Raw genomic sequence first — 27,255 nt, forward strand, 5'->3', positions numbered from 1 at the left:
CTTATTTTAATTATTGATATTTATTAAATATTTGATATTTATTTTAGAAATGCTTGTTATTTACCCACATATACAAACTACATACAAGATACAATTTGAAAGATTGAATAGACAATTGTGTTCGGAAATTGCCCTTGCATGCAGCTGCGCTCATTATCACAGTTCTCAAGTAAACTGAAGCCATAAACTTCCAACAAATTGATAAAACAAAATCAATAGATTAAATCTTTGAAATATGATTACAGTTTGAGTTATTTTTACGTACTCATCCTTGTGCAAATGGGATGCAAATGATCAAATAGTGTACAACATGCTCTACATAAAAGACAGTCGAAGTGAACTATCGGTTATGAAGATAGATCATTTGGAGATCTTTGCATTGGAAGCATATCCACGGAAACAAAGGTGGATCGAGGCAGTAAGAATGAACAACTCGAATTTTACAGTAATGACAGAGAACAAGAAGGTCCACAGGTTCTCTACTGGAGCATCGAAAACAAACATGTACCGATGGCTACACAACATCAAAGAATAACAAATACCTTGATGAGTTTGAGAATAGACCGATAACAGAATAATATGGAATGAGAAAACCGAAACACATACATTGTTAGGGAGATGGTCTGACTCATCAGGAAGGATGTATACATCATTTTTTGAGTTGTCGTTCAGGATTGTCTGCAAATATATTTTCTGGTCTGAAAAGAGGGCGTCTTCCACTTTGGTGATGCATATGAAGTCAGCCTTACACAGAGGGCATGTGGAGGGCTTCTTTTTGGAAGCCTGCAAAGAATAATAACAGTTAGTATCAAGAAGGATTACAATCAAATATATATACACACTAGATGGTAATTATCACGGAATGGCACGCGCTCACCAGCTGATCTGCCCAGTTCTGTGTGCATGAGAAACAAAAACGATGGCCGCATGGCAGCACTCCTCGGGTGGGACTGAAATCGGTCCAACATATGACACATGACAACTCTGTTGGCATAGGCTGTGTCATACAACAATGATTGTCAAAATGATCATCTAGAACTATTTCAAGACTTTCTTCTGGAGGTTTGAGCAAACATGGGACACCACGAACATAATCGTTCTCATTTTCAATATTCACAACCTCAATCTCTTCTACATCTATAGAATCATTATTACTCAGCCGATTTCTAGGGCATGTTATGTCAGATGTGTGCCTGGTAGGAGCATTTTGTTGTGTGTCAACCTTTGACCTGTCAAACAGAATTTCACTGATATTGTCTTCAGGAAGCACTTTCACCAACGGAAACTCTCGCTCGAACTTTGAAGTTGATGCCAAATCCACCATGGTGATTTGCTTTTTAACCAGCCTCCTACCTCTGCAATGTGGTTTTGATGAAGTGGAGTTCCGTTTTCTCTGTAAGAAGAAATGTGTAGGCTCAGAAGCACTTGGTTACTCGTTCTATTTATGAAATAGACCATTAAAATAGTATGAACAGATGTTAATAACTTGTCAGGTGGCATACTCAGGAGGAAACACGGATAAACTTTAATCATAACAAGCTAAAGATGATTGGTGAAAAAATACAATAATAATATAATATACAAGGCCAAAATGACATATTAGAGGTATGAAAGTCAATGTGAAACAGAAACAGAAAATTTGATTGCCACTGCAGGAAAAATAGGCCTGGCACTACCCGAGCAATCAATAGTTCAAAGAAAAATTTGACTTCCATGATCTAAAGGTATGGTGAAAAGGGAAGAAGCATATTATTTTTCCTAAATGGAATGCATTCCTCATCACTTGGTGTAACTGTTCAAGCTAATTTAGGCAGGAGAAAACAGCCTTCGGCTGCTCTTGTAAGTAACCAAATAAACCAAAAATTGTATGCATGTTTCCATACTTCTCTAACCATGGGCTCGGAATTGACAGCCTCAAGTTGACAATTGCTGCTTCCAGGACTGTTCTTTCTTGAGATTTTTTCAGTTGTTTTCCAGTTCCCAGTTGGTCTGATAGAACCATGGTTGTGCTGCATCAGCATGGGTAAAGATGATTACTAAGTCAACATAAAATAATGCTAATAAGGCAGCAAATATTTGTAAGATACAGAGGAATCATAAAGAATTTGAAACAGCAACAAACCTCAAAACTACCATCAAAGTGCAGCCAAAGGTGTAGAAAATAGAGCTATCCATGAGAGAATTGGTGAGTTGCCAAGAAAAGGCATTACCCCAAGATTTCATCATATCGTGCGTACATCAATAGGACAAGACATGTTGGGCTGTCTTTAATGCTTCAGGTGATAATTTGCTTTTCTTTTAAAGTGTAATAATCTACTATTTCTGAATATAGTCAACTAAAAACCAATATAAATTGGTTCTTCAAAAACCCTAATATATTCTGCAGGAATAAAGCATGTATTCTGTATACTTGGATCACTAATGAGTATATCAGCTTCAGTTTTACAATCCATGAAAGAAAATACAGAGACATAAATGAAACCTTGATTTTTTTTAAAAAAAAGAAGCAAGATCTATAAGAAATAAATATCAGATTGCAAACCTCATTTGAAAAGTTGAAGCCCGCCCATGGATCAACATTAGCCTCTGCAACTTCAAGCAAAGGCACTTTTGAGGTTTCTCTTACTTTTGATTGAACACGAGCTTGCTTAATCCTTAATGAGATGTTGGAACACAGTGTTCCTACCTCTTGCGCACTATAAAAAAATCAGTCATGTGTTGTTCATATTAGGGTCGAAAACAAGTTGTATAAAAAAATCATCCTTAATAAGAGTCCAAACAATAGTTAGATGCAGTTCATTCCATTTGTTGTTCATATCAGGGCACAAAACAAGCTAACTAATATTCATCATGATTATCCAATTAAATGTCAGGTAGGTAGGAAGCTATAAAAAAAACTGTTACATAACATTATAACAAGTTAGGAAGTACTCAAATTTTCAAAGTGCCGACATTATAACGTGATGATGTATCTACAAATCTATAGTCATTGTGATGATGCATAATCGTTGAAATACTTATTTTCTCAAAATGCTAAACATCAACGGCTTCCTTATTAGTATTTTACGTAAATAAATTTAAAACCCAATGGCAAACGAAAGCATAAACAACATCCATCAAAAAAGTTAGTGAACCATTAGCCGACCATGGAGCTTAGATATCCGTGTCAGCTACCTCGATATTACAGAACAAATTGGTCCTTGACCATTTGGTCCATTCATATCACCCTTCAACAAATTGCTGCCCGTCCTTAGATGTTCAACAACTTGCATAAACATACAGCAAAAGTGCATAATTCACAGTTTTTCACCAGAAACACCTATCAGCTTAGATATATTCTACTTCAAATTAAATAAATAGTAGCTGCAAAAACATTAAATGAAAGAACCAATGCAACAACAATCATAAAACTAACATAATCTCCAATCTTCAGAAAAAGCCATACCTCTGAAAGGTATATGGAGTCTCCGAAACTCGGCGCCCTTTCTTTACACATTCTTCAATCCAGTGATGACTAACTATCACCGTTTTAAACTTCTTTGCAAGCTCGTATTTTCTTCCTTCAAATTTCCAGCACACCTGTGATGCACAAGTACTCAATTGCTATAATATTAAAAAGACACAAATCTAACTCAACCTCACAGCAGTCATTGACTACATCAAATTGCATAGATACGATAGATTCAAATCCTACCAAATGCGTGATAGATCGACTCATATTGCCAACGTAACAAGCACCGGTCAAAGCTATCAGTTTAATAAGATTGAATCTCTCAGAGCCGTGGTATCCGGTCACTGTAGCCACCACTGATTCCATGTCTTTCAAGGGGAAAGGCTCGTATTCTGTGACAAATTTCTTAAACTAAGAATGCATAATCATAGCAAAACCCGAGAAAATGAAAACGGGAGGATGAAACTTCTGGCTATGAATTTACCGACTTATCTCCTATCTATGAATATCCTGAAAAAATCCCCATAAGTAACTACTCATACTTGAATTCGCTAATGTTTTTGTTTTACCTTCGGATTGACGCTGAACCAACTCGTTTTCCTGAAGGCGCTACGCCGGGAAACTGGGATTTAAATTTGTTTTGCGATTTGGGTCGGGTCACGAAATTGGTTCTTATGCGGGTTTTGGGTCGGCCCAGATTTGCACAGTATTTTTCAAGACTTGGTATAAATATTTTAGTTTGACGTTGGAATTTTAATCCCGACAAGACTCAAATTCAAAATGATTAGTTTCAAGTTGAATAAATTTTTTCAATTAAATATATGCTTGAAAATATTAATAATACTCCTGTGTGTTGAAACATATATTTAAAATGTGTGTATTGAATATTTGAATGTTGAAAATAAGAGTTGTAAATATTGAAAATTAGTGTGTGATGATGTAGGTAATGATGTATTTTATTTTTGAATTATTTGTAAAGATTTCCTATAAATAGATCTCTCATATGTGAAGAAAAACACAATTGAGTAGAGAGAAAAATATTATAAACTGTGTAGTTTGGTAAATTTTGAGAGTTTGAGATTTTTACTTTTTACCATAAATTTTTACTTTTTCACAACACGTTATCAGCACGAAACTCTAAAAGTCCTCCATCCTTTTCCAAGCTCCAAACAGAAAAAAAATGTAACAAAAGTAATAATATTTATTTTACTGTTATTTATTTATTGTGTATATATTTAATATATAATATAATGTTATTATTAATAATAAAAATAAATTTTTCAAAAACTTGTTATAAATCCTGGGAGGATGTTAAGACGACATCCCACACTCCCGGTAAGAGATATGACAAGTATAAAAGCCTATAAGATTTTTAAATAAAATATCTTATTACACATCATTATAATAATATGATATGATATACATAATTATTTAAATATGTCTAATATTATATACACCATATTATTACCATAAAATTATACAAATACATACCTTTATTTTTTTATACACCAACGGTCATAAACGGTAACAAAACGGCTAGTTTTTGCCCTATAAATATGATCTCATAAACACATTCAATCACTCCAACTTTCTCTTCTTCTCTAAAAATTATTCTTCACTAAATTTTCGAAGAAAAAAGAAGATGGTTTTCTCAAGGTTATTTTTAATTATTTTGGTTATCATACTCACGAGTCTTTTATTTATCGGAGAATATCCTCCTCGTGTGTTTTCTTTATTTTTACAAATGCTTGTACTTGTTGTTTATCCATTACTTTGTATTGCAATATTCATTAACTAATAAAATGCATCGTAATTTTTTTTAGTACCACCATGTCAAATTTGACAAAGCTCGAATTTGTTGCGCTCGACATCACGGGAAAAAATTATATGTCATGGACTCTCGATGTAGAAATGCATCTTGAGTCATTGGGTCTAAGTGAGACAATAAAAGAAAATGGCATATCGACATCACAAGAAAAGGCAAAAGTCATTATATTTTTGCGTCGACATCTCGACGAGGGATTGAAATGTGAATATTTAATTGAAAAAGATCTCATGGCTTTGTGGAAATGATTGAAAGAAAGATTTGAACATATAAGGGAAGTTATACTTCCGACCGCCCGTGATGAATGGAATATGTTAAGATTCCAAGATTTTAAGAAAGTCAGCGATTATAATTCAGCGATGTATCGAATAATCTCGCAGCTAAAATTTTGTGGACATGAGGTCACAGAATCGGAAATGCTTGAAAAAACATTTTTCACGTTTCATGCATCAAATATTACTCTACAACAACAATATAGAGTACGTGGATTTGCGAGATATTCTGAACTCATCGCCTGTCTTCTTGTGGCGGAAAAAAACAACGAGCTATTAATGAGAAATCATCAGTCCCGACCCACTGGATCAACAACATTTCCAGAAGTAAATGCTGTAAGTAAAAATGAATTTAAACCCGGAAACCAAAATCAAATTCAAAGACAAGGTTTTGGTCGAGGTCGAGGTCGTGGACGTGGACGTGGACGCGGAATTGGCCATGGTCGTGGTCGAGGCCGTGGTTTTGAAAACAATAGAGATAGTTATTTTTATAATTCATCTCAAAAGAGCGTCCCAAACCATCCACAGAAAATGCATCATGAGAATACAAGTGTTAATGAGAATCACTCAAAAAGATATGAAAGTTCTTGTTTCAGATGTGGTACTCCAGGACATTGGTCCAAAATTTGTCGAGCCCCTGAACACCTTTGTAAACTTTATAAAGAATCATTAAAGGGGAAAGAAAATGAGACCAACTTCACTGAATGCAGTGACCATTTGAGTTATTCAACTCATTTTGATGCTGGTGATTTTATGAATGATTTCTCTGGAAATGATCAATATGTTGGTGGGATAGAAATGAACAATATTGATGCTGCAGATTTTCTCAATGATTTCTCTGAAAATGAACAATATAATGGTAGAATATAAATGTACAATAATTTATTTTTCATGTATCCATATAATTTTTTATTGTATAATTATGATATGTGTTATATTTAAATATATATTGCCAGTAATTTTATTTCATTGCATATTTTTTTGAAGTTCAAAAAATGGAAAATGCTATGAGCAAAGCTGAAGTTTGCATACCCGATAGTGGTACAACGCACACTATCCTCCGAGATAAAAGATATTTCTTGGAACTAAAACCAACAAAAACAACGGTGAATACAATATCAGGTCCTGTAGACTTGATTAAAGGATGTGGTAAAGCACAATTTTTGTTACCTAATGGTACAAAATTTTTTATCAATGATGCTTTATATTCACCAAAATCGAAAAGAAATTTGTTGAGTTTTAATGATATATATTCCCATGGGTATGATACTCAAACAATGAATGAAGGGAATAAGAAATATATGTGTCTTATCACATATAAATCAGGAAAGAAATATGTGATTGAAAAACTACCAATGCTCCCTACTGGATTGCATTATACACATATAAGTCCGATTGAATCAAACATGGTAGTTGATAATTCTTCAATATTAACCAATTGGCATAATCGATTGGGACATCCTGGTTCAACAATGATGCGAAGAATTATAGAAAATACACATGGTCATCCGCTGAAAGACCAGAAGATCTTTCAGAATAATAAGTTTCAATGTAAAGCATGTTCTCTTGGAAAACTTATTATAAGACCATCACCAGCCAAAATCCAAACTGAATCACCAATGTTTCTTGAACGTATTCAGGGTGATATTTGTGGACCAATCCATCCACCACGTGGACCATTCAGATACTTTATGGTATTGATTGATGCCTCCAGCAGATGGTCACATGTATGTTTATTGTCAACTCGAAATGTTGCATTTGCAAGATTACTTGCTCAAATAATAAAATTGAGGAATCAATTTCCCGATTATACAATCAAGAAAATTAGACTTGATAATGCTGGTGAATTTACTTCCCAAACTTTCAATGATTATTGTATGTCTATGGGAATCATTGTTGAGCATCCTGTTGCTCATGTACATACACAGAATGGATTGGCTAGATCATTGATTAAACGTCTGCAAATGATTGCTAGACCAATGATTATGAAAACAAAGCTCCCTATTTCTATATGGGGACATGCAATTTTACACGCTGCTTCATTAATTCGCATCAGACCAAGTGCATATCATAAATACTCCCCATTGCAGCTTGCATTTGGTAAAGAACCAGACATTTCTCATCTGAGAATTTTTGGATGTATCAGGCGACGTGTTCACAACACGTTTTGCTGATTGTCATTTTAATGAGGAAATCTTCCCAATGTTAGGGGGAGAATAGAAACATACCGAAAAGGAAATTACATGGCATGTATCATCATTGTTACATCTGGATCCAAGAACAAAACAATGTGAAAAAGATGTACAACAAATTGTACACTTGCAAAGAATAGCCAATCAAATACCAGATGCATTTGCTGACACAAAAGGGGTAGCTAAATCATATATACATGCTGCAAATGCCCCTGCTCGAATTGAAATTCCAAAGAAACAAATTGAAGATACTCATGATGTCATTAAACGCCTGAAGCGTGGAAGACCAGTCGGTTCCAAGGATAAAAATCCTTGAAAAAGAAAATTTATAGAGAAACACGATGATCACAAAATAAAGAATGATGTTCCTGAAGAAACACATGATGATCACAAAATAGAGAATGGTGTTCCTGAAGAAACACATGATGATGAAAATATTCTGTCAGAACCACAAACTGACGAGAATCATGAAATCTCTATCAATTACATTAATACTGGAAAAATATGGAACCGAAAAGATATAGAAGAAATTGATGATATATTTTCTTATAATGTGGCAGTCGACATCATAAATGATAATGAAGATCATGAACCAAAATCTTTTGGTGAATGTAAAAATCGGCAGGATTGGATAAAATGGAAAGAAGCCATCCAGTTTGAATTGGATTCGCTAAATAAACGTAATGTTTTTGGACCTATAGTCCTTACACCTGAAGGTGTAAAACCTGTTGGATACAAATGGGTTTTTATTCGAAAGCGAAATGAGAAAAATGAAATAGTGAGATATAAAGCTCGACTTGTTGCACAAGGCTTTTCTCAAAGGCCTGTAATTGATTATGAAGAAACGTATTCTCCCGTGATGGATGCAATTACGTTTCGGTATTTGATTAGCTTGGCGGTATCTGAAAATTTAGAAATGCGTCTTATGGATGTTGTTACAGCTTACTTATATGGATCACTTGATAATAATATATATATGAAAATCCCTGAAGGATTTAAGATGCTTGAAGCACAAAGTTCAAAACCCAGAGAATGTTATTCTGTGAAATTACAAAGATCATTATATGGGTTAAAGCAATCTGGTCGAATGTGGTATAATCGACTAAGTGATCACTTGATGAAAAAAGGATATGTAAATAATTCAATATGCCCTTGTGTTTTTATTAAGAAAACAACATCCGGATGCGTAATTATTGCTGTATATGTTGATGATTTAAACATCATTGGAACGAATAAGGAAATTCAAGAAGTTGTGTCATACTTAAAGGAAGAATTTGAAATGAAGGATCTTGGAAAAACCAAGTATCGTCTGGGTTTACAAATTGAACAAAAAGAATGTGGAATGTTTGTTCACCAGACAAATTATACAGAAAAGATCCTTAAACGTTTTAATATGGATAAATCAAATCATTTAAGTACTCCAATGGTTGTTAGATCATTAAACATAGAAAAGGATCCATTCCGACCATGTGAAGAAGATGAAGATATTCTTGGTCCAGAAGTACCATATCTAAGTGCTATCGGTGCCCTTATGTATCTTACAAATTGTACAAGGCCTGATATATCTTTTGCCGTAAATTTGTTGGCAAGATTTAGCACATATCCAACAAAGAAACACTGGAACGGAATTAAACATATATTCCGTTATCTACGAGGAACGACAGACTTGGGACTTTTGTATTCAAAAGATGCTAATCCAAGTATAATTGGTTATGCCGATGCTGGATACTTATCTGATCCACACAAGGCACATTCCCAAACTGGATATGTTTTTACTCGTGGAGGCACTGCAATTTCTTGGCGTTCACAGAAACAAACGCTCGTAACAACTTCATCAAATCATGCCGAGATTATTACACTACATGAGCAAGTCGTGAATGTGTGTGGTTAAAATCAATGACCCAACATATCCAAATCTCATGCAGATTATCATTCGACGAGAAGCCTGTGATACTATATGAAGATAATGCTGCATGTGTTGCTCAAATGAAAGAAGGATACATAAAAAGCGACATAACTAAACATATTCCTCCTAAGTTCTTCGCATTCACCAAGGAGCTTGAGAAGAATAAATGTATTGATGTTCGTCACATTCAATCAAGTGAAAATTCATCAGATCTCTTCACAAAGGCGCTTCCTACGTCAATATTCAGAAAACATATATATAATATTGGGATGCGCAATCTACGAAATTTGTGAAGAATTGTTCGTGTCAACATGAGGGGGAGTTTACGTGACTGCACTCTTTTTCCCTTGCTATGGTTTTTATCCCACTGGGTTTTTCCTAGTAAGGTTTTTAACGAGGCAGTATAAAAACACGTAATGAAGACAATCATTATTATCATCATCACAAGGGGGAGTGTTGAAAAATATATTTAAAATGTGTGTATTGAATATTTGAATGTTGAATATTTGAATGTTGAAAATAAGAGTTGTAAATATTGAAAATTAGTGTGTGATGATGTAGGTAATGATGTATTTTATTTTTGGATTATTTGTAAAGATTTCCTATAAATAGATCTCTCATTTGTGAAGAAAAACACAATTGAGTAGAGAAAAAAATATTATAAAGTGTATAGTTTGGTAAATTTTGAGAGTTTGAGATTTTTACTTTTTACCATAAATTTTTACTTTTTCACAACACTATCATTCTTAATGGATAAAACCAATTGTAAACATTTTGGTTTGCCGCTGAAGATGGTAATGTTTCAAGTAATAAATTCAATTCTTGTTTAGCAACTCGATGCTTATCACCTGCACACGTTTTTTAACACAACTAATACATAGTAGAAGCGATTTCTGGTGTTGCAAAAAGAAACCAACACAATTTCGTTCGTACCACACTCATGAAAATAAACCAAATAAATTCACCAGAATCACAAGCACAAATGGTTGGGCGTCCCTCTGAACTTTCCATCCCATCCACAAAAGGACAGATGAATTGCTCAGATAGAAGAGGTTTTGAGTTCAAATTCGAGCAGGGTTTCCATTTCGTGCCACCGGATCATTCTCAGATCCACCCCTCGCACTCGATGTAGCAGATGCATTGTTGTTCGGAGGTACCTGCCCTTGAGACCCGGTAGTAGCTCTTGATGATGCATCGTGGCCAGGGACTTTCTGCATATCATAATTAACTCCGCTTTGCCCACCAAAACTGGGCCCAACCAGTCCTCTTTGGGTATCATAAACAGCTCCAGCTGGTCCTCTTTGAGTATCGTATCCAGGTCCTGATGGCCATCTATGAGCATCATAACTAGGTCCAGATGTATATCTCTGCGCATCGTAACTAGGTTCGGCTGGTCCTCTCTGAGCATTGTAAGCAGATCCGGCTGGTCCTCTAAGGGCGTCATAACCAGTACCAGTGTTGCCTATTTGGGTATCATAACCAGCTACAGCTCCAGTGTGGCCTCTATAAGGATCGTAGTTAACAGCTCCCCCGCCAGCAGCACTGGCAGCACCAGCCCCACTAACCCCTCCCAAAAACGGACTTTGGCCCTGTTGCAATAAAAAATCAAACAATCAAAGATCGAAGTCAATACTAAAACACCAAATGAACATAAACCTTAAAGGCTAAGAAAAAACAGAATTTTTTCTACTTTTTAGACAAGGATGTGAAATTTATACATCTATCATTTGAAAGAATATGAATTATTTTATACACGATGAAATAGACCCCAATACATGATAGGGATCACAATTTCATTATTAACGAGGTACGATCCTGCTTTCTTGGTCCAGTGATGGCGTACTGTAGTCGAATGGTTTAAAAATTGTCAATTTCTGCTTTCAAAGAGCTACTATTAATCAATGGTTCAAAATCGCTAACTTATACCTGAGCAGCACCGTAGGCATTTTGGGTAGGGTTATAGTTTGCCACAGAAACACTTCCAGCGTATCCAGCAGAACCACCATGTGACCCACCTGCGATATCATGGTATCCAGCAGAACCACCATGTGACCCACCTGCGATATCATGGTAATACATGAGCTCCCAAAAATCTGAAGAGAACATTTGTCAGGGAAAACAAAGTAAGGGACTCTGGAAAACAAGTTCAAATTTTATTTATAATTTTTTTAAAAGGTCTAGTCTCGTCCTCAAAGTTCATAGGTCTCCCCTGAATCAGCACACATATATTGAAAAGGAAAAAAATCTGAAAATGCTATGCCTGTTCTAGGATCGAAGTTTGTGGAGTTAGATAACTCTGTTCTGAGCTTTTCCACCTCTCTTGTCATTGAAGCATTGTTCTTCTCCATCACTTGAAGAGATTCCAGATGATCATGGTATAATTTCTTCTCATAGTCAAAGGTAGCTCTGTACAAATTCGAACACAATTAGAAATAATATCTGCAATACCAAATCGAAACTAGAAAAAAATCACGAAAACAAAGTTGGAAAATGTAATAATTTAACTCATGTTGTCTCTTCGAGGAATCTAGAAAGGGGAAGTAATCAGAATGAATATATGTAGAAAATGTGAATGCTGGTTAAACTCAGCACAACCAAGACATTTGTTTTCTCTTCACGTCTTGGAAATTTTCCCAAAAATTTTCAAACTTCAAATGCAGTTTTGTTAGGAACATATAAATATATAGATCTGCAATATTTATCTTACTATATTATCATCCAGCATCTATTAATTACAATCCAAATTAAGAGATATAAAAAAGGTTGGACCCTCTTGACATTTTGTCATAGATACAAGCTAAATTTTGAGGTGTCTCGCATTCTCTTTTTCAAGATTCAATAATTTTGAATCTTTTATTTCAACCAAAAGAAAAGAAAAGGCTACCTGTAATGCTGATACTCCTGTCTCATACTGTCAAGCTCGGACATCAGAACAGGAATCTGTTGTGCCTCAGAGTGAGCCATCTGAAGATCACGAGTAAGCTGCTGCGCCTTGGCAAACAACTCCTTCCTCACAGCTACTAAGTTCTGAGCCTCAGCCCTTGATTGCTGCAACTCCACCTTAATGCGCTTTGAACTTTCAAGTTCAGCCTCCATCATTGAAAGTTTATCCATAATTCCTCTTGTCTGATGTTCCTTCTCAGACTTCATGTCTGCAATGTGAGAATGTACTAATTGCAGGTCATGCTGGGCTGTGGCGAGATCTTGTCTTAGAGATCCATGAGTAGCCGCAAGCCTCTGATTTTCTGTAGCAAGTTTCTCCATCTCAATATGTTGTGCAGAAAGCTTGTGTTCCATTACCTCAGGAGGCGGTAACATTTCAAAAGGAGGGAAACCAGCAGTTGGTGGAGGAAATGTCAAACTATAAGGATCGGGATACAATGCACCGGGGCCAGGTAGTGGACGACGAAGGTGAGGAGGAAGGACTCTACCTTGGCTTGACATAATGAGCTGCTAAACTTGACTTTTTATCACATGAAACAACCACTTAACAATGCATATAGAGATACATTTTTAAACAAACCATATACTCATTTGATACAAGCAGCACAGACCTAAAAACTGTGTCGAGGGTAATGGGGGTGTGAAATGGGTTTAAGTGGGGAGTCTGAGTCTCAACGGGTGCGGTCCTTAGGTTGATGCCTCATATTATGTTTAATGACCAGCACGCAAAAACTCCGAATATTTAAGGGAAACTACATTAACCTGGTCAAGAACTAGATTTATGGGATATTAACAGATTAATTGTTTCAAACATTGAAGCCTTCTTAAACAATGTTATAATATTCTTGACTATGGACTCAAGTTAAACTGTTACTGATTTGCATCAATTCCTCAGTTTCACAAATATCTAAAGAACCAAACATACCAAATTTCCATCCAAACAATATTCAAAAAAAAAAAAAATACCATCCACACATAATAGCTGAAGTTACTATAGAATTAAAAAACCAAAAGAAAACTAAAAGCTAATATACAAGCCTAACTCTCAAATCGCAAGGTAATTTTTTATTAAAAAAACCATATCAATTAATCCTGATCGGATAATTTAACTGCATGAATGGTAAAGGTAATCAAACGATAATTTAGGCGAATAGGGTTTCTACCTGATCGGATAGCGAATTGACAGATCGGGAGCGAAAGCCAAAACCAAAGCTGCAATCCTGCGGAAAATTAGTCTTCAAATTTATAAATTAAACCCCGGCAAGAAGGAAGGTGCATTTTGTATCCGTAAAATCTGAAAAATGGGAAGAGATCAGAGATGAATGCGGCGTTGATTTATATAAGATGTTAACGCCTACCACTGTTGAGGACAATTAGGTCATGTAAGAATTCATTTTCCAATTTCTCATTAAAAAATTGGATATTGGTTAATAATTTAAGGTAAAAATTATGTTTTATCATACATAAACGTGGAATAGATCGAGTTATGTCTACATTTATATTCAAACTCACTCAACTTTATAGATATATTGAACGCGAGAAATCTTGATAAATTCTATATTATTCTTATTTATTGCAATCGGGAAATTCCGGTAAATTCTATATTATTATAATCCCTCTCATTTGACTCGATTTAATGTGTGTGTGTTATTGTAAAATGGCTCAAATGATATTATAACGCAAATTTCTTTATTTCGTAAAATCGCAAAAGAAATACAGATACAAATCGAATTTTTGAAAGTAAATGAAGTTTTGTGGATACAATCTCTAAATGATCCCTTGATTATTTTCTTCGATGACGATCTCTTGTATAATTTGAATTTCTTGAATGTTTTATTTTCGTGGAAAGTGATTTGATTCTTCAATAACGTTAATTCAATGGGTCAAAACCTTGATATTGAATTAAACTTCAAAATTTGAGAAGAACATGATGAACGCCTTGAATCGTGCTTTGAACTTGTTGATCTTCAATTTGATGAAGAACAAGATTCTTTTGAATTTGGATGGATTTGAGGAAGAACACGATGAACGCCTTGAATCACGCCTTGAACTTCGTTGATCTTCTTGAGTTTGAAGAGCTTGAGTTGAGAGAATTTACGTCTTTAATTCTTCTCTACTTCTTTGCCTTCTGTGTTGTATTTTTCTTGACCCTCCGTCTCTCTATTTATAGTCGAAGGATGCAAACTCTTTCCATTTTCATTTGATGAGGTGTCGTAATTTGATTGGTCCTTCATGATTGATTTGGTGATTTCTTTACATTAACCATAATATTTGATTTCAAATACTAAAAATATTAGTATTCGTTTCCCTTTTTAGTACAAGATTGCAATCTTGATTTGCTCACAAAATATATTAAAATATCAATTAACTATTTTTTTTTGTAGGAATCTAATATCCCAATAAATATAATTTTTTTGATATTTAATATTATTTTGTACTTGTCATAATTTTATGATCAACGAATTTAATTGTCTACAGATATAATTGAAAGTTGATATAATTAAGAGCTCATTTGAAAAAATAAGTTAATGCAAGACCAAATTTCATTATAGAATTTGAGGTTAAAAGAGCCCTCGATCGCAAATGTGAAACAAAAAAAAATTCAAAATTATAAAAATCCTCAATTGTTGAAGAAGCAGTAAAAAAATATTTGGTACACGAAATATTTGTTAATTTACAAATTGATACGTGATCTAACTAAAAAATTAAATTTACCCCAATCTAAATTGCTTTTAAGTCTAATTATTTTTATTTAATTCAATTAGATACATAATTTATTGGAAATACAATAATTTAAACACATACATAATAAAGTAAAAACACGTTGGATTATATATAATCTGATAAATCATATTCATATGGTTGGAAACTAAATTTCAGTGATTTGACAAACTAAGCATCGAACTTATTGGAATAACTGATCAAAGGCAAACGAGCTTAACTGACTAAAATCTTACAACTGTTAGTTGTCATTAGCTGAAGATTAATGCGTACCAGCTAAATCTTATCTACGTCAGAATCTAACTGACTGATCAGTTGGGAACTGATCAGTTGAAACAATCAGCTATGAGTTTTCCAGCAAAGTATCTTTCAGCTAATCTCTCAGTTGTACACGTCATCAGTTGAGAACGACAACTGACAAATAGTACAACAGACTGCAACTAGTAGTGGAACGCCGCATTTCAGAGATTACAGTGTACGAATGTCAAGAATACTGACGTGGCAATCAACGGATATATGGATTCAAATGTTATTTAATATTACCGTTGAGAGGGAAGCCTATAAATAGGCGAGAAGAGCAGTCGAAGCAAACAACACGAACTACTATTCTATTCAAGCTTGCTATTACTCTGCTAAAAGCACCACTCGTATTCAAATATAAAGAGTGAGTCAGATATATCAGTAGCAATCAAGGCTATATTTACGAGCTTGTTAGCACTTTGAAATCTTTGTTAGATTCATTCAGTTGTGTTATATTCAGTCACGCACTGTAAAAGTTATTGTGAACTAAGAGTTTCAGTTTTGGCACTGTTAAGTCCAAACTGAAGTGGGTCAGTACAACGTTTGTATTCGATCAAAGTCTTTTAGTGAAAATCCTATCTTCGTGATAGAAGGGGTGACGTAGGAGTTATTCTATTCTCCGAACATCCAGAAACAAATCGTGTGCATTTTATTTCAGTTACTATCAGTTATTCTATCTTTCAGTCAGTTTACTTCCGCAACTGTTTTTCAGTTAAACTGATTGTTATCGACTGACGAGATACCGAGTGTCAGTTTGTCACTAAACTGAACCCAATATTCGAAAAGAATTTATAATCCGTGAGTGTTTATTCAACCCCCCCTTCTAAACACTTATCACCTTCTAACTGATCCTTTAAAGTGGTATCAGAGCAGTTGTATCTCGTCTCAGAATATTTCTACTCAAACTATTGATTATGTCTTCCTTCAACAAGATCCCAATAGTTTTCTAGAGAAGACTTCGATGATTGGAAAATCAGGATGCAGGCTCACTTAGCTGCACAAGACGATGATATGTGGTACGTCATCACTGACGGACCAATGAAGATTCTGAAAGCCAACACAGCAGTTGCAATCACCGATGGGGCACCTCATAGAATTGAAAAGCCCAGAGATGAATGGACTGCTGAGGACAAAAGAAAAGAAAATTTAGATAATGTGGCAAAGGATATACTGTACAAAACGCTGGATAAAATAACTTTCAGCAAGATCAAAATGTGTAAGACAGCTAAAGAAATTTGAGAAAAGCTGATCCAGCTTTGTGAAGGAAATGAAAAAACCAAAGAGAATAAACTTTCTATTGCTGTTCAGAAGTTTGATAATATCAAGATGAGAACTGGAGAATCGATGCATGAGTATGATGAAAGAGTCAGCTGTATCATCAATGTACTTAATGCACTTGGAAAAGTGTATACCAACAAAGAAGTTGCCTTAAAAGTGATCAGAGGTCTTCCCAAGGAGTGGGACGTTAAGACCATGGCAATGAGGGAATCCAAGGATCTAAACAAGGTTGAGCTTCATGACCTATTCGCTGATCTGAAGGCATATGAGTTTGAGCTGCAAACTCGAGAAGGAGAACCTTCTACTCCAGCAGCCACAACTGCCTTAGCTGTTTGTTGTCAGAACAGAACCAACTGGTTCAGTCGAGAAGGTTGCTGATCAACTGAGAAATGATGCTATGTCATTGTTCATCAAAAAATTTGGAAGGTTCATGAGGAAAAATCAAGGGAACTACCAGAAGCATTATCAGAGAAACAATTCTAAAGAGGAATCAAATGCTTGCTACAACTGCGGCAAACCTGGTCACTTTATTGCTGACTGTACCAAACCCAAGAAAGACAGTCAAGGCTCGACTGAAAGAAAGAAGAAGTCATATGAGCACAAAAGGAGATCCAAGGATGATAAGAAATCTTTCAGGGAGAAGCATGATGTGCTCTTAGCTAAAGAGAGTAAATCTAAATGGGCAGAAACTGACAGCGAAGAGTCAGAGCCAGAAACCTCATGCAGTTCCAGTGATGGTGAAGAGGAAGTAAAGTGTCTAATGGCTGGTGATATAGAAGTGGAGTCAAGCAGTCAACATGTATTTGACTTCACTTCAACTGATTTCACTAGAGAAGAACTTATTTCAACTCTTTATGACATGGTTAATGAGTACCACAAGCTTGCCTTATCTTTTGAAAAGGACAGAGCAAAGCAAACTGATCCCATAGAAAATAAAAATAAAACTGATGAACCAGTTGATGAGTTAAGTCTAAAAAGGGATATTGCTGAGCTCAATGCTGAAAACAGCAGGAATCAATCAATGATTCAGAAGTTGATGCTTGAAAATTCAAAGCAAACTGAGCTTATTCAGGCTTGGAACAAATCATCTGCTGCATTAACTGATATACAAAACTCACAGAAATCAGTTACTGATAAAACTGGTTTAGGGTTCAGTAACCAAGATGAAATGTCTTCCAATGATACTCGACCAAAGCTGAATATGGATAAAGGGAAATACATTCACTTTGTCAAATCAGTTGTTGTACAAGAACAACTTGAGCCAAGTAAACTGGTTGAACAGCCTACTGAAAGTACGAACAATGTTAGAAGATATGGTATTGGTTATAGCCCAAAAATTTTAACTGACTCACGCAGTCAGTCGTCAAAAAGATTCAGCAGGAATTATTCAAATGGCTACTCCAATTACTATTATAACAAGCCAGTTCAGAAAAGATATCGGCTGAACAATCAGTTGAACAAAGCTAAATCACATGTTGTCTCACCTGCACACTACACATCAAGCACACACAAATCGAGAAAGACCATCTGGAATACATGAGCTGGACAGTCAGTCAGACTAATCCAAGTCTGGATTCCTAAAGGACTAATCAGTGTAGGACCCAAATAAATAAAGGTACCAAAATTATATCTTGTGTGTGATTGCAAGTAACAGGTACAAGCGAGGAATCAATCTGGTACTTGGATAGTGGATGTTCACGACACATGACGGGAGATGCAAACTTGTTATCTCAACTAATCAATTACACTGGACCAAACATCAGTTTCAGAGATAATTCCAAAGGTAAAACTGTGGGTAAGGGTAAGCTTATCCATAGTAACTTTATCATTAATGATGTTTTATTATTTGAGAATCTCAAGTATAATCTGATTAGCATTAGTCAGTTATGCGATAATTGATTCTCAGTTCAGTTTGACAAACATTCTTGTTCAGTCAAAGACTCAACTGATGAGGTCATCCTAACTGGCAAAAGGTGTGGAAACACTTACAAAGTCAGTTGGAATGATCAACCTTATGCACCAGTATGTTTTATTGCTTCAAAATCTTCTAAAAACTGTTGTGGCATAAGAGATTAAATCACCTGAACTTTAAATCTATTGCATATTTGAGTAATCACGATCTTGTCACTGGTTCGCTCAAAATGGATTTTACCAAAGATAAAATTTGCTCAGCATGTCAGTTTGGTAAACAAGTAAAATCTTCTTTTAAAAACAAGGGCCATAAATCTTCTTCCCGATGCTTAGAGTTGTTACATATGGATCTATTTGCTCCAATACCAGTCATGAGCTTAGGGGGAATGAAATACACCTTGGTGGTTGTAGATGATTTTTCAAGATTTTTTTGGGTTATATTTCTCAAATCCAAAGACCAAACTGCTGCACAACTGATCAAGCTTTTCAAAAGACTATTAAACGAGAAATCAGTTGGAATTGATAGAATCAGATCCGATCGAGGAACTGAATTCATCAATCAAATTCTTTCAAATTTTTTAGGAAATGTTGGAATTAAGCATGAGCTCTCAGCAGCAAGAACTCCTCAGCAAAATGGTGTAGCTGAGAGGAGAAATCGTGTAGAGGCCCGTATTTCGTATACATATATTTGCGGAATAATTTAAAATTTTCTCTTTAAATAAATAAAAATGCCTCATACATAAAATATACTGATAAAAAGACTCAATGTTTAAAGTAGCAGCGGAAGTAAATAATGTTTTCAAAATAACAACTTAAAATAATTCAAAAAAATAAAAACTGAGTCTGGAATAAAAATAATAAGTGCTGAAAATGAGGTCCTCGGGTTCCTACTACTGCCGACCCAAGATGGTTCACTCGTCCTCGCCCTCGGTCCCGATCTCATCAGTACCTACAACAATCAAGTCTAGTGAGTCTAAAGACTCAGTATGCATATATCATGGATAACAAGTAAGAATATCATAAAATCTGGCGTAACGTAAAATATCATATCATAGAGCGTAACGTGAAAATCGTGCCATGAATAATTATAAATACGTGTATAACTGAAAAATCGTAAGTGAAATGTTTGCTTGATAGAGCCATGTCATAAAATAACATATCATAATTTTCTGTTGAGAATATGTTCTACGCAAGTGGCCCATAACATGAACCGAATAGTCTTATCAGACTAAACCACAGTATACTGGGCGGTAGGGATCATCACAGCCCTTGGACTGGATATCCCTACCCATACATGAACTGGTCAGTAGCTACCGGATGGAAGTAATAATCCCATGATAAGCTGCAATCCCATGAGTGTGAAGTGGCCACAGGACATATCACATATATCTCAAAAATAAACTTTTATATTTATGCACGTAATATAATTAAATTCCTAGTTATTTTACCAATTGGGTTGGATCGTTCCCAGGCTCGCTGCGACCTAGTTCTAACATGAAAAACATGCAAATAACTTGACTTGACCATGCAAATAACTTATCTTGACCAACGCTTCAAAATCGAACTAAAAACGAGACTATTACGCCCAACAAACTTAATATTTAATCATGACTTCGTACCAACACGAACCAACATCGAACCATCATTTAGTCATGATTAAAATACACCTAAAATACTGGAAAATAATTACCAAGGGCTGTAATACACGAAAATTGTGCATGGAGGCCAAAATCATGGAACGCTCTTTCGAGAGTCACTTTGGCACATTGCACCGTAAATTCTCGTACGACCTCTAAACTTAACCAAATCACGAACGGTCAAAAACATGACCTTTATAACTTTATGAGGTACTGTCCAGTCCAAGGCCATAGGTTAAAAGCCAACCAAGAACTCGAACAAGCCTCTGAACCGAAGCACAGAGTTGCTGTCCAATAAAATACAGCAGCAGCTGTTGCGCTTCCTTGCGTCGTTGGCAAGGCTAATGGCCATTGGGGCTTGAACCACTGACCAGAGCCTCTTCCCGACATCCTAAGGTGTGGCTTGAACCATGGCTAAGGGCCCTAGGCCAACCATAATCCAAGCAACCACCCAAGGCAACCGAAACTGAAACCGAGAACACCAAGAACAAATTCTGTACCATGCGAGTGTTTGGATCGCTTGCTTTCATGTGTCGTTCCAGTTGTCATATGATCGACCATGGCTCGATCTAGAAATTATGAGGTATGGTATGAACCATGGCTAAGGGCTAAAAAGCCAACCCAGATCCACACCAACCAAGAAGCAGAAGCTTCACACACCCAAACGAAATGCAGAAAAACTGAAACCGAAAGGGACTTGCGTTGTTGCTGTCCAAGCGACTTGGGACGTGACTCAAGCCACTTAAGGCCAACTTGACCACGTCCTTTGCTTGCTAGGGAAGGTTCCTGGCCATGGCTACTGGCCCTTGGCCAGCCATGGCTCGAACACTAACCCAAGCGAGCCATTGACAGCAATTGAGTCTCGAATATGGAACTTGTTTCTTGCTTGCTGTTTGGAGCGTCTAATTCACGGTTTTGGGGCTTGAAACCTTGATCAAACTTGACCCTAACATACCCTAGGACATGACCATAAGTAGCCTTGAGCCCTTGGAAATCGAGTCAACCCTGAAACCATCAAAACAAATACCAGCGTGAAGCATGCAAATCGGCCGAGAAAATCTGTGCAACTTTCAGAATAGTTGCTGCCTTATCTCGGTTTTGTAATTAAAAATCATGCACATGTGATGTTTAAAAATCAGTATATGACTTGATTGAAGAGAAAATAAATAACATATACATGCATGGAAATTTTTTATGAATAAGAAAACAAACTAGTGCGACGACACGGCGCGGCGGAGACGGAGCGTTCTTCTTTTGCTTCTACTTTTCTCTCTTGTTATTCCTATGAAGGCTCACGGTTTTTCTCTCTGAAAACCTACTGAATTTCGAGAATTATGGGGAGGGAAATGACTAGGGAATGAAGGGAAGTTTACTAAATAAAAAGGGAGATTGAGAGGAAAATGAATCTTGCTATCCTAATTGTTTGATAGATAAGGAATGAAGAGTGATTTGATTTGATTTAAATGGAGTGGCCGATTTTTATCATTCAAAAACAAGGTAGAAAATTGCTTAATTACTAATTATTGAAGATTAACTGGTGAGGGATTATCTACCAAGAAAAGGGGTAAGGAAGGGAATCAAAGTTGATGAGTTGTCAACTATTTCAAATCTTTCATGAGGGTGGCCGATTTTCTTGAATAAAAATGGAGTGGAATGTTGTTAAATTATTAATTATTGGGGATTAAAATTGTGAGAATTATTCTATCATGAAGGGATATGGAAAGATATCAAAATGGAGAGTTGATAAATCAAAGTTAATTCTTTAAGGGGTGGCCGAATTTTATATGATAATGGGAGGAAAAAATTGCTTAAATAATGTATTTTAAATCTTTATAGTTTTATCTACTCATTAAATATTTTAGTGAATTAATAGATTACTTATTGAACCTAAAAGGACTTATTTACTACTTATCTCAAATTACTTAAATAAATCCTTTAAACATTCTTTTACATTAAATTAACTTATTATTTATTTTAAATAAATTCTAGGAATGTTTTCTTAATATTAAATTTTACCTTCGTACTCCAACTCCAGTCCGGCCTCACTTATTTAACTGAAAAGATAGTAACTAAACTACTGCGATTTAAAATAAATAATCAAGACTAAATAACTTTAAAATGCCTAAAATAAATAAATCATTTTTAATTTAAATACTAGAAATTATGCATGGCTTATACGTAGTCTGATTTACGGGTTCTACAAATCGGACCCTTAAAGAAGCTGCTAGAACAATGCTTGCTGATTCTGGTATTTCTCAAAGGTTTTGGGCAGATGCAGTAAACAATGAGTGTTATACTTAGAACAGATCGATAATTAATAAAAATCATTTGAAAACACCCTATGAGATCTGGAATGGACGAAAAAGTGTGGTTTCTTACTTCAAAATATTCGGCTGTAGATGTTTTATTCTTGACAATGACAAAAATCATTTAAAAGCTTTTGATACTAAATCTGCAGAGGGAATATTTCTGGGATATTCATCAGTCAGCAAAGCTTATAGAGTGTTTAACAAGAGCACACTAAATGTTGAAGAGTCTATACTTGTTGTTTTTGATGAAACTGTACTAACTGATAAGCCAACTGATCCAGTTGAGCTAGTTGATCGATTTACAGATATCAGTTTGGAGGATGACCATGAAGAAGAAAATCATATCAATCGAAACATCCTTCAAACACCTGAACCTGAAATTGTGGATCAATCAGTTGAACATGAAGTTGTTCCGGATAATCAGTTGGAGGAGCCTATTGAGAACATTCAATTACCAACTGATGCAGCAACTGAAACTGAAGAAAACACCCAGTTGCAAACTGAAGCAGTTGCTGACTTGGACACAACAAAAGCTGAAATCAAATAGAAGAAATCACATCCTCCAGAATTGGTGATAGGTAATCCATCTGACCCGGTAAGAACAAGAAATAAAATGCTCAATTTATTTATTCATTCAGCTTTTGTATCGCAATTGGAACCGAAGAAAACTGATGAAGCTCTTGCTGATCCAAACTGGACAAATGCAATGCAAGAGGAGCTAAATCAGTTTACCCATAACAATGTCTGGAACCTAGTTCCAAGACCAGTTTCAAAAACTGTTATAGGTATAAAATAGGTGTACATGAATAAACTGAATGAAGATGGTTCAGTTGCGCGCAACAAGGCGAGACTGGTAGCACAAGGATATAGGCAAGAAGAAGGAATTGACTACGATGAAACATATGCACCAGTTATAAGACTGGAAGCTATCAGAATATTCCTTGCATATGCTTCATTCAAGAATTTCAAAGTCTACCAGATAGATGTAAAGAGTGCTTTCCTAAATGGTCAGTTGCAGAGGAAGTCTACGTTGAACAACCTCCAGGTTTCATCAATCACCTTTTTCCTGATCATGTCTACCATTTGAACAAAGCCTTATATGGTCTTAAACAAGCCCCAAGAGCTTGGTATGAAACTCTCTCAAAATTTCTAACTGATCACGATTTTTCTGTTGGATCAGTTGATAAGACATTGTTCAAATTTTCAAAGAATGATCACATTTTACTTGTTCAAATTTATGTTGATGACATTATATTTGGGTCAACTAACCCCAAATTATGCGAGAAATTTGCTAAGTTGATGCAGGATAACTTTGAAATGAGCATGATGGATGAACTGACATTTTTTCTTGGACTGCAAATGAAGCAACTGGAGACAGGCACTTTTATCAGTCAAACTAAATACACGAAGGAGTTGCTAAAAAAATTTGGCATAGAATCGTGTTCAGCTGCAAGTACTCCCATGAGCTCATCAGTTAAACTAGACACTGATCAAGGGGGAATATCAGTTGAGGCGACACTTTACAGAGGTTTAATAGGTTCATTATTGTACCTAACTGCTAGTCATCCTGATATTGTATTTGTTGTCTGTATGCCAGATTTCAAGCAAACCCTAAGCAATCACATTTTTCAGCTGCCAAACGTATTTTAAAATATTTGAAAGGCACTCAAAATGTTGGGTTATGGTATTCTAAAGACTCCTCTGTCAATCTAGTTGGCTATTCAGATGCAGATTATGCAGAATGTAAGCTTGATCGAAAAAGTACAAGTGGATCATGTCAGTTTCTAGGAGACAGACTGATCTCTTGGTTCAGCAAGAAGCAGACATCCATTGCTACTTCCACAAGTGAAGCAGAATATCTTGCTGCTAGAAGTTGTTGTGCTCAACTGCTCTGGATTCAGCAACAACTGAGAGACTATGGAGTCATTGCCAAAGAATCGCCCATATTTTGTGACAATACAAGCACGATTGCTATTACCTACAATCCAGTTCTTCACTCTAGGACCAAGCACATAGATGTCGGACATCACTTCATCAGAGATCATGCCTTGAAGAAAGACATAAGACTGGAATATGTCTCAACTGAACAACAAGCAGCTGACATCTTCTGTAGAACCCGTAAGTCAGTAGACGTATAAGCCGTGCATAATTCTAGATTTTTAAATTTAATTGACTTCATTGCATGATTATTTTAAATGCATTTATTTGAAGTTAATTATTTCATTATTTCAGTTCAGTAGATTGATTTTTAGCATTTCAGTATTTTCAGTGAGGCCGGACCGGAGTTGGAGTTTTGAGATAGAATTTAAGATTTCGAGAAATATTTCCAGAAGTTAATTTAGCTAGCAACCAAGTTCATTTAAGTTAGAAAGGGAGGTTTGAGGATTTAATTTAATTATTTGAGGTGATTAAGAGATGAACTCATTTAAGTTATTAAATTAAGGGGTTAGCTCACTAAATTATTTAAAGGATTAGTAAAGCTTTCAAAGATTATTAGTTGAATAGATAATCAACATTCCCCTTTATTTTATTATGCATTTTTCGGCCACCCTTAGTGCTAGAAGATTCATTTTCCAACTCATCAACTTTGACCAATTCTTTGCATGTAATTAGTAGGATAATTCTAGGATTTTTGGGAGCACAATTTAATTCATTAATGGACATATCCTAGACTAGAAAATAAGCAAAATTTTGGCCACTACCTCCTAGAAGCATCCACCAACTCATTTGATATCAATTCAAAATTTAAAATTCAAAGGGGAGTGGACTTGGTCTTGATTCTTCCTTATATTGTGCACCCTTCTCCTCACCCCTCATAACCATTTTTCCCCCCCCTCTCCTTTTCGAAAATTCAGAGTGAATCCACACTCATTTTCAGTAGAAAAATCGTGAGGTACCTAGCCAAAAAGAAGAGAGAAAAATCGAGAGCAAGGTAAGGTAGAAAAGAGAAGCGCTCCACCTCCTCCGTGCCGCGTCGTCGTCGTTTCGTTCGTTTTCTTTTGAAACGAAACCAGGTGATACCCCATGGATGGGCCCATTACCCTTGGCCCATCCCTAGCTCAAAAGGAAGACAAGCCCATCAAGGGCCCATGTATTCTCCTATAAATACCAGGTTTGAGTGTTCAGTTATTGGATTCACTATATTGTTTTCAGCAGCGCCCTTAGCTGCTCCCCCCATATATCCTCAGTCTCTGACTTGAGCGTCGGAGGGGCTACGCCAGGATACTCTCCTGGCCCCCTCCTAACGGTCTTATTTGTGATTTCAGGCCCAGGGTAATTTTGAAGCCCGTGTCTGGATTAGTGACGCTTGCGTGGATCGGACCCTAAATCTCCCGTGAGTATCACTTGGCGCCGTCTGTGGGAACACTTGAGTTGAGACGTAGAGATGGTAGGCAAGAAAGGAAGTAGAAGAGTTACCTCGGCATCATCGCGTCCTCAGAGGGGACCCGAACAATCTCATGTTGAGACAAGACAAGAACAACCGCATCTTGAGACGAGACATGAACAACCTCGTCAAGAGGCCAGAACTGAGCAGCCCATCCACGAGACGAGGGTCGAGCAAACCCATCCCAATGAGAATGTGGGAAACTTGACCCTGGAACAGCTGGGCCAATTTATCACTCGAACAGTGGATGAGGCCATGAAGAGGAATCAAGAGTCTATGTTTGCAGAAGAGCAGGCCGCTCGCCAGGAGCGAGAGGAGAATGTGAAGGGCAGTCAGAGTAGGGTGGAGGAGACGCGACCCCTCCCAAGTGAGGAGAATCCGGAGATGGAGGAGATGTGGAGGGAGATACAGATGTTGAGGCAGCAGTTGGGAAGCAGAGCACCGGCACCCAAGAGAGGAAGTCCCTTTTCACTAGCCATTTTAGAAGAAGAACTTCCTCCAACTTTTCGACAGTCGAATGTGGGAGAGTACGATGGACATACTGACCCCGAGGAACACTTGGGGAGATTTGAGAATGCGGCCATGTTACATCAATATTCAGATGGAGTCAGGTGCAGGGTGTTCCTGGGCACGTTGGTGAGGTCAGCCCAGCAATGGTTTAATACCCTGCAGCCCAACTCCATACAGTCTTTTGACGATTTTGCTACAGCTTTCTTGCACAGATTTGCCAGCAGCAAGAGGCACCAGAAAAATTATTTGACCCTGTTCGTGATGAAACAGCAAGAGAATGAAACTTTGCGAGAATTTGTCCAGCGTTTCAACAGTGCAGCGCTGGAAATACCAGCAGCTACCCCTGACATCATGATAAGTGCCTTCACACAAGGACTGAGGGGAGGGGAGTTTTTCAAGTCGTTGGTCAAGAAGCCTCCGTTGAGCTATGATGATCTGTTGGCTCGAGCTGAGAAATATGTAAACTTGGAAGATGCCCAACGGTACAGAAGGATGGAGAGCCGGCCCGGAGGAAGTAGAGTTGAGGGAGCGGAGAAAGGAGGAAGGAAGAGGGGTGCGGGGGAAAGAGAGGTAGACAGAACTAGTAGTAGAAGACAATTCTCATCCCATGTTCCC

General features: G+C 36.4%; 2 protein-coding genes across 7 annotated transcripts; both read right to left on the reverse strand.

Annotated features, from left to right (window-relative positions):
* Positions 1 to 332: 332 nt before the first annotated feature.
* LOC142549139 (uncharacterized) lies at positions 333 to 3,965 on the reverse strand. Of its 2 annotated transcripts, none has more exons than XM_075657938.1 (7): positions 3,695 to 3,965; positions 3,446 to 3,579; positions 2,543 to 2,696; positions 1,893 to 2,009; positions 878 to 1,393; positions 607 to 783; positions 333 to 514 (listed from the first exon to the last, which is right to left on the reverse strand). In XM_075657938.1, exons 1-7 carry the CDS (start codon positions 3,815 to 3,817, stop codon positions 341 to 343), a joined length of 1,395 nt encoding a protein of 464 aa, XP_075514053.1. In that variant the 5' UTR covers positions 3,818 to 3,965; the 3' UTR covers positions 333 to 340. The 2 variants fall into 2 exon arrangements, with proteins under 2 accessions (XP_075514053.1, XP_075514052.1); XM_075657937.1 differs by having other exon boundaries at positions 1,884 to 2,009.
* A 6,470-nt stretch (positions 3,966 to 10,435) lies between these two features.
* LOC142549140 (protein FLX-like 2) lies at positions 10,436 to 13,935 on the reverse strand. 5 transcript variants are annotated; one of them, XM_075657942.1, is made up of 5 exons: positions 13,753 to 13,935; positions 12,531 to 13,099; positions 11,907 to 12,052; positions 11,573 to 11,703; positions 10,436 to 11,235 (listed from the first exon to the last, which is right to left on the reverse strand). In XM_075657942.1, exons 2-5 carry the CDS (start codon positions 13,088 to 13,090, stop codon positions 10,708 to 10,710), a joined length of 1,365 nt encoding a protein of 454 aa, XP_075514057.1. In that variant the 5' UTR covers positions 13,091 to 13,099; positions 13,753 to 13,935; the 3' UTR covers positions 10,436 to 10,707. The 5 variants fall into 5 exon arrangements, with proteins under 5 accessions (XP_075514057.1, XP_075514056.1, XP_075514055.1 ...); XM_075657941.1 differs by having other exon boundaries at positions 12,531 to 13,109; XM_075657940.1 differs by having other exon boundaries at positions 12,531 to 13,096; positions 13,753 to 13,934.
* Positions 13,936 to 27,255: the final 13,320 nt, after the last annotated feature.

Source organism: Primulina tabacum, chromosome 6, assembly GCF_025594145.1.
Source record: "Primulina tabacum isolate GXHZ01 chromosome 6, ASM2559414v2, whole genome shotgun sequence".
NCBI classification, from domain to species: domain Eukaryota; kingdom Viridiplantae; phylum Streptophyta; class Magnoliopsida; order Lamiales; family Gesneriaceae; genus Primulina; species Primulina tabacum.

Bases quoted from the DNA above. Each gene is read 5' to 3' on its own strand.
- LOC142549139 (XM_075657937.1), bottom strand. From the start codon at position 3,817: ATGGAATCAGTGGTGGCTACAGTGACCGGATACCACGGCTCTGAGAGA. The intron at 1,394-1,883 runs GTATGGAAACAT...TTCTTCTTACAG, and splicing joins CCGAGCCCATGGTTAGAGAA to AGAAAACGGAACTCCACTTC. The intron at 784-877 runs GTGAGCGCGTGC...TATTCTTTGCAG, and splicing joins AGAACTGGGCAGATCAGCTG to GCTTCCAAAAAGAAGCCCTC.
- LOC142549140 (XM_075657942.1), bottom strand. From the start codon at position 13,090: ATGTCAAGCCAAGGTAGAGTCCTTCCTCCTCACCTTCGTCGTCCACTA. The intron at 12,053-12,530 runs GTAGCCTTTTCT...GAATTTGTACAG, and splicing joins CAGGAGTATCAGCATTACAG to AGCTACCTTTGACTATGAGA. The intron at 11,236-11,572 runs GTATAAGTTAGC...TTATTGCAACAG, and splicing joins ATGCCTACGGTGCTGCTCAG to GGCCAAAGTCCGTTTTTGGG.